Genomic DNA, 11,767 nt, shown 5'->3' with positions numbered 1-11,767 from the left:
GCTCTTTTTCCATCCATGGCAACCCCAAGAGCTCGCTCTCCCCTCAGCACAGCATGGTGGGAGTCTCTCCCCTTGTTCTGCCTCCCTCTCCTTTTCTTCTGCCTCCCCTCCTTCCACAATTAATGCCTAAGTCATGATTTTCCTAGCTAGCGCCCACTGAAGGATGGGGCTTAGCGACTCACGGTGACGCTCCCATCCGCCTTCCAGAAGGGGCGGTTTCAGAGAGAACTACAGCTCCCGTCAGGCATCAGCCTAAGCCACCGCAGGGCATCACGGGAGTCGTAGGCGCCTTCCTCCTCTGTCCCGTTCATTCCTCAAGGCGCCAACTACAAGTCCCAGTGGGCCTCGGGGCGGGCACGCCTGCGCGAGAGCCCCGCGAGCGGGGTGGGGGTGGGGCGCCCCGGGCAGCGGGGGGCGGGGCCCGAGCGGGCTGTGTGGAGGCTTCAGACGCCCGGCGCCATTTAGCGCCGAGTTTCGCCCGCGGACGGCGCGTTTCTCCCGCGGCGTCTCTGCACCCGTCTTCGTGACAGAAGGTGCCCAACCGGGTGACTGCCCTTCTTCTCCCGGCCCTCCTCGGCCCGGAGGAGCAGCAGGCTCGGGCCCTCCCACGCCAGCCCTCCCTCCGTCAGCCCCCGGCCCCGGCCCAGAGAGGACGGGGTCCGCCCGGCCCGGGGCGGGCGGCGAGGCCCGGGGCGGGGGGCAGCTCCTCCGCGTCGCGCGTCGGCCCCTCGCGTCGGGCGATGGGCGGCCTGTGAGGCCGTCCAGCAGGGCGGGGAGGAGGAGCGGCCGCCCGCCTGGCCGCGAGCCCCGGCGCGGCCTCCCCTGCCTCCGCGCCGAGCCGCCGCCGCTTGGGGGTCCGCGCGCGCCACCGCCCCAGGGCCCAGCCCGCCCCGGGCCGCGGCGGCGGCGGGCAGCCGGGCCGCCTCCGTCTGGACTCTGTGCGGGCCGCCGCGCCGCCCCCATGACCGCGCGCCCCCGCCGCTCCAGCCCGCCCGGCAGCCGCTTGCCGCACGATGGCTGCGGCCCGTGAGGCGCCAGCCCCCGTGCCTCCGCCCCGCCGCCGCCCCCGACCAGCGCGCTTCGAGAGCCGCAGCGGCCGCCGCAACCGGGCCCGCGGCCCCGCCTCCCGCTCGGGCCGCCGAGTCAGTGCCGAGTGAGGGGCCGTCGGCCCGCAGCCTCGCCGCCCCGGGCCGGCCCCCTTCTTCCGCGAATTCGAGCCGCCCGCCTCGCTCCCGCTCCCACCATGTCTGGCGGCGCCGCCGACCAGCAGAGCAGCGCGCCGGGCTCCCTGTTCCTCTCGCCGCCGGCGCCTCCCCCAAAGAATGGCTCCAGTTCGGACTCCTCAGTGGGAGAGAAACTGGGCGCCGCGGCGGCCGACGCCGGAGCCGGCAGGACGGAGGAGTACCGGCGTCGCCGCCACACCATGGACAAGGACAGCCGGGGTGCGGCCGCGACCACCACCACGGAGCACCGCTTCTTCCGCCGCAGCGTCATCTGTGACTCCAACGCCACGGCGCTGGAGCTGCCCGGCCTCCCCCTCGCACTGCCCCAGACGAGCGCGGCCGCTGTGGTCCCGCAGAGGAGCCCCCCGGAGCCCCAGCGCGAGGAGACCCTGACCCCCGCTGCCGCCCATGTGGCCCAGCAGCCGCCCGCCGCCGCCGCCGCCGCCCCCGCCCCCGGGGAGCCGGTCGCCGCGGGCCCAGCCGCTGCCTCGGCCCCGGGCAGCGCCGGCAGAGACCGCCAGGTTGCCCAGCCCGGCCACGCGGGGAGCAAAGAGGAGCCCCCGTCATCGAGAAGTGGCAGCGGCGGCGGCAGCGCCAAGGAACCCCAGGAGGAACGGAGCCAGCAGCAGGATGACATCGAAGAGCTGGAGACCAAGGCCGTGGGAATGTCCAATGATGGCCGCTTTCTCAAGTTTGACATCGAGATCGGCAGGGGCTCCTTTAAGACGGTCTACAAAGGTCTGGACACCGAAACCACCGTGGAGGTCGCCTGGTGTGAACTGCAGGTATGCCCCACCTACTTCTTTATTTCTCGGTGGTTTGGATTCCCGATTTGGCTCGGTTCGGCCAGTTTCCCGAGTTCGCCCTTTGCATGTCTTTCTCTGATTGTTTGCTCCGAAAAGGGGGGAGGCCACCTTTTGGAAGAGAAACCAGAATTTGGGGCATGCACCTAGGTGTTTGGATAGGATAGGAGTTAGTATTGGTAGCCAAAGAGATTTGTTCCTAGGGAGGAGTGATGAAAGTCATCCTGATACAAATGCATTGCCTATTCGTCATTGTTTTACTCGTCTGGCAGGAAACGGAATCAGTGGGGAAGTTTTTGGGTTAGGAAAGTACAGTCTTCTTGCCTTGTGCTCCTCAGGGGGTCTGCAGTGATGAGCTGCTTGTGTGTTAGGTGCGTGTTTCCGTTCCTGAGATCAGGCTGTCCTTTTAAATTAAGAACGACCTTGTTCCTCCTGACTGGCTTTCCTTTGGATATATCTTAGTTGGTGATCACACAGGCATCTAATAAACTATAAGAAGGGCTTCCTTCTCTGGATAATTTGGGACCAGAAAGATATAGTAAGTGTTTGGTAATGTTTCACCTAATGATGCATAAACCTTATGACGTTGTTAATTAAAACTAGTATGTCTTCAGCCCATTCACTATACTGTGGGTAGTACAGGAGCTTATGTAAAATTGTATATGTGCTTTGAGAGTCGTCATGTCATTATCGTTGTTTTAACTTTGTTGTAAAAAGTTTTTAAGCCAAACTTTCCCAGGAGTACAAAGGAGTCACAAAGCTTCCTTTTTCACCTCTCTGGGAGATTTTCATGGTGTAAATGAAATGATTTTCATGGTGTGTCATCCTGGTTGACAAGGATATTCTAGGTTTAAATAGCTGGGTTTGGGCTACTTATTGCTTGACCTGTAGCAGCTTGATTGACTGTTGTCCTCACCGGGAAGTGAACATACATAGGTTATTGGAAGAAGCAGAGTTGAACTGAATGAAAAAGCCACTTACATTATACATGAAAAATGCCAGTATCCATATTCTTCTTGCCAAGAAAATGGACCAAGCTGAATTAGGATATGAAAGTACCTGAATGATCTAGGAATTTATCTATTATCCATGAACTAATATGTTAACACTTAACCGTTTGAATGTCACCTTCCAAATGACCAAGGCTATATCAAGTGTGAAGGGAAATTAACATGTGGAAGGAAGTAAACTTCAAAACTGACAGGTTTTTTAGGAATGTAATTTCTTAAGTTTTATAGTTAGTGATATAGAACTTCTAAGGCACTGTGAAATAAAACCTACTCAATTTTATAGTGTTTTAGAGTTGGGAAGGTAGCAGACCTTTTTTTAAAATAAATTGTGAAACTATAACTTTATTCTGGTTGGTCAGTCATACTCAAAAACTTAGGTCTGATTTCTTTTGGTTTACAGGCAGACACCTGTTTCTTTTTTGTACCTCGGGTGCTTATTGCTACTGGTCCTGGATTTTATTCTTCTGTAGTTTCATATTTGAATAGGTGCTTTTTTAACAGTTTTTTTTTTTTTCCTTAATTAGTTATCTTACTCTCTTAAGACTAGACCCAAGTAAATGTTGAGCACTTTATGGATGTAATGTGTGTGTTTTCCTTTTTTGTCACTTGGAATTTTCTGATAGTTTATTATCCTGAAACTAATGATACAGTGGGGAAAAAACCCTCAATTTGTCTAATGTCAGAATAAGAATTTTGTCTAAGCTTCTCAGTTTTTCCTGGAACTGTTGACTTTTTTGATTTTTGTTCTCTACCTAGGCATGGTCATGGTTAAACAAAAGAATATCTGCTATCTTTACATATATTACAATAATATTGCCATATTATTTTTATGTTAGTTCAGGGTTTGGCTGGAGAACCAAATGAATCCTAGTTCATTGAGTGGTACCCTGGTTTGGAACCTTCCATACATGTCATTTGACTGTACTTCTACAGTTTTTCTTTTTGGTTTTTAAAATGTGATTATCTTAGCTCCAGGATCCTTTATAGCAGTAGTTGGACAGTGTTTATGATTTTTTGGGCAGAACTTTTGCCTAATAACCTATTCAGTAGGTTAGTGTTTGGGTTTTTGTCTTTGGATATAAACTGAAGGACAAGCCAAGGGATTACTAAATCACTGGGAAAAAAGGAAAGCTTTTTTCACTAAATGTATATTTATTAATATGCATATTTTTCTGTAGGAGGACTGGAGAAATATTGTGTTCAGTTGTTGAGTTAAAAATCTTGTGTATTAAAACTGGAAGACATCTTAGGTTATTCTTCCCAGCTGCTTATTTGATAAATAAAGAACCTGAAGTCATGCAGCAGGTAAATGACTTGCTTGGGTTGATAAAGAACGGAAATTAAACTGGTTAGGATCTAATAATTTGAGAAATGTTAAAGCATTTGTAGTGCAGTAGATGGTTAATTAGTAAATCTCAAATGAAGCAGTTCTGTTTTGGCGTGGAAGTTACTGTCAGATTTTTGGAGAAATCCTATCCTGTAACCATGGGAAATTCCAGACTTCTGATTTGGGTGTTGATTTTATCACTTCAAATGGAGAAATAAATAGGCTTTTTGGGGTGGAGAATGGGTGAGTGTGGTATATAAGTCAAATTTGTTTACATCAAGCTTATTTTTAGAGTCACAATATGCATAGTTACTTAGTAAAACAAATATTGACTCTTAATAAATAATATATAGGTAATACTTTGATACCACAGGATTTTAAGAGATAACAGATCTTTTAAGATGAAAATTTCTTTACCTGGTTTTATTAGGTAGGCTGTGCTTTAATTTTACTTCTATGTTGGCTTGGTCAGAAAATGTTATTGCTGGACTTTGCAGAATTTACATTGCTTTTTTAGGGAGGGTTCTTTTTTGTTTTTTGTTTTAAAGAAGCATAGCATAGTTTGCTTGAAGAAAACATGGAGATTCAAGAATGGTTGTTTTACTCTAAGCACTTTTCTCCCCATGCTACTTCTAAATACTGAGTTCACTTGATAATATTGATGAGATTGTTTCCAGACCTACCTGAAAGGAGAGGTCAAATCATAAATTTTGATTAAGCTCCAAAATACTGTCTACTTTTCTCTGGCTTTTCGCAAGTTAAAGCTCATGTCTCATCATGAGTATATGATATTAACGTTTTATGAAAAGTTTATCAGTGCTGCAGAAATTGGATGTGGTTCTGTGGTTAAGAAACCATAACATTTTTTTGCTATAGTTCTTAAAATAATTCATTGAACTGTATCTTCCCATTTGAATATTGAGGATTTTTCTTACCTGTATTTTTAAAATTTGTGCCACATTTCTTGTTTTTAGGAACCTGCAGTAACTTTTAGTTTCAGGAACTAAATTTCAGGGAATAGTCTTTGGAGTTTTTCTTGTTTGTTTTTAAATTCCCCGAGTCACTGATTTGTTGGAGTATGGGCAGGATTCAGGTAACTCAAGGGTAGCTGCTATGCAAATTAAAGAATGATTGGTGACTTGTTCGAAGTAATCCGTTGTCCCTTCTAAACAGGACAGAATAGAATTAAGGACAGGGTAATTTTGGGTAGGTAAGATTTAATTTAAAATATATGTAGATTTATTGCCTTAAGAAGTAACTTCATGGCACAGGAAAAAGAATTACGTTTAGGTTGATTTTTTTTTTTTTAAATGATATAGTTAGTTCTTACTTAGTCTTAAGGACTTAAATGTTTTCCTTTTCTCTTATTTACCTTTAGTATCACAGTTGTTTCTAGCGTAAGAACTTGGAAAGAGAGGGTTTTTTTGGTTTTTTTTTTTAAGATTTTTTTTTGATGACCATTTTTTAAATATAGATTGATTGATTTATGGCTGCGTTGGGTTTTCATTGCTACACACGGGCTTTGGTTGCAGTGATGGGGGCTGCTCTTTGTTGTGGTGTGGTGGCTTCTCTTGTTGCAGAGCACGGGCTGTAGGCACCTGGGCTTCAGTAGTTGTGGCTCACAGGCTCAGTAGTTGTGGTTCATGGGCTCTGGAGCACAGGCTCAGTAGTTGTGGCTCATGGGCTCTAGAGCGCAGGCTCAGCAGTTGTGGCACACGGGCTTAGCTGCTCTGTGGCATGTGGGATCTTCCCAGACCAGGGCTTGAACCCGTGTCCCCTGCATTGGCAGGCAGATTCTTAGCCACTGCGCCACCAGGGATGCCCAAGAGATTGTTTTTGTGTAAAACAAATTGGGAATCTTTTGTTGCCTGGTGACTCAGTTCACTCTTTGACATTTGGATGCTAGTGCAAGATCCTGGTCATTTGAAAGTCATCCTAGTTAATCCCTGTGGAAACGTTCAACTAAAACGGGGCTCTCATTTTCAGAAATCATCTTAAACCTGTTATTTGTGTTTTCTGGTAACTTCTAAATTTTTTAGATAAAGCTGTAAAAACAGCAAGAGTGGTTATGTTCAAATTAAAATTTCTGAAAATGTTCATATACCAGGGAAAAATTCACTATAATTAGTTATCAGGTTTTGCTCTACCAGTTCTTTATATTTACTTATTGTTAGCATCTTGCATTTTGTTTCGTCCCGTGTTAAAAAAAAGTCAATCAAGTGTGCAGGAATAGGTGAGACTTAGCATGACCTGAATTTGGAGAAGGCACTATTTTTCTGCAGTGTAACACAGTGATTAAGAACTTAAAATGCCTGACTTTCAATTCAGATCCTGGCTCAGCTAATGATTGTGTAACCTTGGGTAAACTTCTGTGCTAGTTTTTTATCTGTAAAATGGAATGTAATAAGAGCACTTATTTTACAATTGTGATGATTAAATGAATTAGTATATATAAAAAACATTTAGGACAGAGCCTGGCACATAAATATTAACTGTGATGATGCAGCATCTTTTTTAGGCTATCTTTTTGAGGGTACTGATGAAAATTTTGATTTGTTTACATTTATGCTTGAAAAATGTAGCAGAACTCTTAATTTGGCTACCATACTTATCGGAGAAATGTTGGAGTTGAACATGGTGTCATCAGTGTTTTCAAATTCCTTAGCTTTAGCTGTCCTCTGCCTAACTTTCTAATTTCATGACCTGTCACCTTCCCAAATGGCAGCCTTTCTGAATTACTAGCTTCCTGAATTTACTAGGATCTTTCCTCTTGGGATCATTCTTATAGTTTTCTTCACATTGATTAAAAATCATTTACATTCTTTGTCTACTCCACTAGTCTTTGGGCTTTTTGAAGATACAAGTATCGATAGATGCTCAATATACTTTGATAAATATTACATTTTTTATGTTATTAAGTTAGAAATAGTTGTAGATCTCGGGGTTGTTTCATCCATATTCCTTGCCTTTCATTGGTCCACAGCAGATTCTCTAATCTTGTATTTGGAGATTGACTCTGGTATAATACAACACTGTATAACGGAAACCAACTCAAAGGCAGAAAACTTTGTTACCCAATTACCTGACCCTGAGTAATTAACTTAATCTGTAACACTGAATTATTAGTGACATGTCTTACTGACTTCACAGGATTGCTGAGAAGCAACTGAAATACTATGTGAAGGTACTTTGAAAAATGTAAACGATGATGCTTTTAAAAAAATCCATTTTGAAGGCTCTAAGTTATCACTTGTTACAAATTAATTATTTTAAACTTCTTAGTTAAAGTTGGGTTTTAGGAGCTTTTTGTTCTGTCAGTTTAGGGATTTTATTAAATCTTAAGAAGAAGGGGAGTAGTTTTTCAGAGTGAAGAGAAATTGCCAGAAGCTTTTCTTAAGAGTGTTTTTATTTGGAAGAGAATTATGCCTTTGACAGGTGGCAGGCTTTATTTTGTGTGTAGCTTTAAAAAGATTGGTTATTGATATGTTCCACAGAAGAGGAGAAACTTTAGTATTTGCTTGGTTTTGTGGTTGACTTAATTGATTGTATAATGTCCACCTTAATTTGTATTAATTTAGATTTTTCAGGTGGGCGTTCATTAAGAATTTAGTTTTTGATGTTGTGACTTGAGTCTTGGCATTGCAAGATTGACATATTAAATGTGCTGTGCTACATTAATGTGCTTAATGATTTTTAGAAAAGAATCATCAGATAAGCTGTTTGTCATCACAAGCAAATACAGTTTTCCCTGGAATTTAAGAAATCTTAAGAAATTTAAGACTTTAAGAATAATTTAAGAAAATGTTTGGAAATCTACTTGGTATAGTCGTCATATTCAGGTTAGTTAAGTAAAATCACTGTTTCTGTAGATGCCTTTCGTGCAGGCAGGATTCAGTTTCTCAGTCCCAGATGATCTGTGTTTTGGTCATTATGTACATGGTGAATGGTCTTGTGTTAATCAAACACTAATATATAAACCAAACAGAGGTGAGGTGAATTAGTGAATCATATCATTATTGATGTACACATTTTCTCTATTAGTCGATAGAAGTAAACAGGTTGTTTGGGATAATGATAGAATCATCTTCATGGCTAATAGTTTTGAGCTAAATAACATGATATGCAGTTGCCCTCCATATCTGCAGGTTCCGCATCCACAGATTCAGCCAACTGTAGATAGAAAATAATCAGGAAAAAGAAATGCCAGGAAGTTCCAAAAAGCAAAAGTTGAATTTGCTGCACTTGTAGCAACTGTGTGCATAGCACTTACATCGTGTTTACAACTATTTATATTAGTATTCACATTGTGTTAGGTATTATAAATAATCTAGAGATGATTTAAAGTATACAGGAGGATGTGTATAAGTTATATGCAAATACAGCACTGTTTTATAGAAGAGACTTGAATGTCCGTGGATTTCGGTATCCATGGGGTGGGGGTTGGGGAGCATCCCTGGAACCAGTCCCTGGTGGACGACTGTATTCATCTCTTTGTGGATATCCTTTTTACTTGGACTGGTAGATCATTGTGGATTAAGGTAAGTTTGGGAAATACAACACATTATCTCTTTAACATGTTGAAGAGTTCCTAGACATTATCATATTTACATGGTTTTCCAACTGTCCTCACACCCTTCCCACACAAATGCTCAGCTGTAGGTGGTGGAGAGAATTTTAAGCAGAGAAGTTACTTGGCAGATTTGCATAGTAGTAATTGTGGAGGATGGATTTAAGGAGTACAAGGGATATGTAGAGTTTAGTTTTATGTATGGGTAAGAGATTTCTAGGGCCTGAACTAGGACAGTAATAGAGGATTGGAATCTTTAAATATTTAGTAGATAAAATATGCAGAGTTTAGTGTGATTAAGTGGAGTTTGGAGGAAAAATGAAGCATGGGTAAGAGGATGGGTGGGGATAGATGATGGTTCTGTCAACTGAGGGAGGGAATAAGAAAGAATAGGAGTTTTGTTTTTTTGAGAGAGGAAGGGGTATGAAGATGTATTCAGTTTGACATGTTGACTTTGAGATACTTGTGAAACCTCCAGGAAGTTCAGCCAGACTGTTGGATACATTCATGAAGCTCAAAGAATGGGTCTGAGGTAGAAACAGAGGCTGTTTATATTAGTCATAGCTGAAATAATGGAAGTAAATGGAATCATCTAAGGAGAGGATATATATGAAGAGAGAAGTAGAGGAAGAGACAGGGGAGAATAATGGGCCTAGGGCAAAATAGGAATAACTGATGGGTGGGCAAAGGAAAAAGGAGCCCAGGGGTTAGGCTAAGTAGAACACTAGGAGAATGGTAATATCAGGGGAATAAAATTCCAGGAAGGAATATAGCAGAGAAGTCCAATTTGCATAGTAGTAGTTGTGGATAATGGATGTTAGAAGGCATAGAAAAAAAGTGTAGAGATTAGGCAGTTGAAGTTGTTTATTGCATTTGGCTATTAAGTCATTAACCAACAACATTCAAGATTACCTACATGAGAGGGGAGGTTGCATAAGGGAGGAGCACATAAGTAGATGTATAAGTCTATGCTAATATCCTAGATTTCTGGGCTGGTCACTGTCCAATAAAGTTCTCTATCTATAAAGCCTTAGGTGGCTATTTAAATTTAAATTAATTAAAATGAAATAAAAAATTTAAACTTAATCCTTCAGTTGTACTGGCCACATTTCAAGTGGTCAGAAGCCATGTGTGGCTACCATACTGGATGGCGCATATAGAACATTTCCATCATGGCAGAAGGTTCTGTTGGAATGTGCTGTAACTAGATCGTGTGTTAAGTTGTGCTTTAGAAAAGAAATAGCTTTATTGAGATATAAGTCACACCACAAAGAACATATAGTGTGGTGCTTTTATAACTGAAGTGTTAAATATTTTTAAAAAATGTATCCTCTCTCTATTAATAAAATAGTACTTCCTTTTTTGGAAAAGATATACAAACGATGTTATCACAAACTCACATATACATGCAGAATTAACAAAAATTAACATTATGTCACATTTGCTCCAGATATTTGGTGATCTTAACAGTTTCAGAAGAGTGGAAACTTTGCAGTGGGTTCAAAGAGTGGCGGAGGGAGGTTAAGAAGTAGAGATAAAAATAGTAGGCCATTTCTTTAGACAAGTTTGAACAAATATGGGGCAAGAAAGATTGGGTAAGTAGAAGGCGTGATCAAGGATGACATGGATAGATGATCAAGGAAAGGTTTAAAAAGTTGAAGCATTGAAATATAATATTTTGTCTGCTTTCTCTGCCTCAGTATCTATCGTAAGAGTCTATTCTAAGCCAGTTACTGTTTTAGTTTTGGTTATTCTTTATGAATGGTTAAATTCAATCTAAAGAGTTTTCATACTTCATATGCCATTTATCAACTAGTTTCCAGAATGCTCAGTCGTTGGGAGTGATGTGCGTGCTGATTCTTAAACAGTTTGTTTCTCTCCTGGCATTAATGCTACCTTTGCGTGTTAGTCCTGTGATACATACTTTATTAGTGCAGCATCTAAAATGACCGTCTTTGTGTGTCACTTGAGGAAACAGATCTCAAATGAAACTCCATTACGAGAAAGATTCTTAATTATTATACTGTTTCTAGGATGTGGTCAAAATGGACTTTTTTACAACAAAAAGCCTAAATAACTGCATATACTTTCTTTAGCCCTTGTCTTTTTTTAAAAAATTTGTTTATTTTATTTATTTATTATTTTTGGCTGCGTTGGGTCTTCGTTGCTGCACGCGGGCTTTATCTAGTTGAGGCGAGCGGGGACTACTCTTCGTTGCGGTGTGCGGACTTCTCATTGCAGTGGCTTCTCTTGTTGCGGAGCACAGTCTCTAGGCGTGCAGGCTTCAGTAGTTGTAGCTCGCAGGCTTCAGTAGTTGTGGCGCGCAGGCTCAGTAGTTGTGGCGCACAGGCTTAGTTGCTCCACGGCATGTGGGATCTTCCTGGACCAGGGCTTGAACCCATGTCCCCTGCAATGGCAGGCGGATTCTTAACCACTGCGCCACCAGGGAAGCCCTAGCCCTTGTCTTTTTGAAGAGTGTTCCTTGCTAATTAATCTGAAAAGTATTAATAATTACTAATACCTACCTAATAGGCCTTTTTTTTTTATTGTGACAGGCACAGTGCTATGACCATATCATATTTTTTGTTATTCTCACAACAACGGTACAAGGCAGATATGTTCTTACTTTTATATTTGAGGAAGCTAACTCAGGTTTAACAACTTGTTTAAGATCACATGGGCTATCTGAGTCCTTGTTTTTTCCACTGCAAAATACTTCAGTTAAACCAGGAAGAAGTTTGAGTTCTAGTGGAATTCTAAGTCCTTTTGCTCTGTTTAGCAATTATAATTTGTCGTTGAGCAACATGTACCTTTTATACTTTGAGTTCATGAAATAA

The 11,767-nt window shown here is 42.6% G+C and overlaps 2 protein-coding genes across 2 annotated transcripts in view; one reads left to right on the top strand and one right to left on the bottom strand.

Moving 5' to 3' along the window:
- Window positions 1–270: 270 nt before the first annotated feature.
- LOC118901981 (myosin IC heavy chain-like) lies at window positions 271–963 on the bottom strand. The gene has a single exon (XM_036865820.1). The coding sequence runs from the start codon at window positions 961–963 to the stop codon at window positions 271–273; it is 693 nt and encodes a 230-aa protein (XP_036721715.1).
- The window catches only part of WNK1 (WNK lysine deficient protein kinase 1), a 134,174-nt gene continuing 123,312 nt past the window's right edge, over window positions 906–11,767 (top strand). Inside the window, 1 exon segment of the mRNA XM_036866518.1 lies at window positions 906–2,008. Within this exon segment, the coding sequence (XP_036722413.1) occupies window positions 1,244–2,008 (765 nt within the window). The 5' untranslated portion in view covers window positions 906–1,243.

The sequence above is a fragment of the Balaenoptera musculus genome, chromosome 10, assembly GCF_009873245.2.
Source record: "Balaenoptera musculus isolate JJ_BM4_2016_0621 chromosome 10, mBalMus1.pri.v3, whole genome shotgun sequence".
NCBI lineage: Eukaryota > Metazoa > Chordata > Mammalia > Artiodactyla > Balaenopteridae > Balaenoptera > Balaenoptera musculus.
This window is presented reverse-complemented; position numbering and strand designations above follow the sequence as displayed.

Bases quoted from the DNA above. Each gene is read 5' to 3' on its own strand.
- LOC118901981 (XM_036865820.1), bottom strand. From the start codon at position 963: ATGGGGGCGGCGCGGCGGCCCGCACAGAGTCCAGACGGAGGCGGCCCG.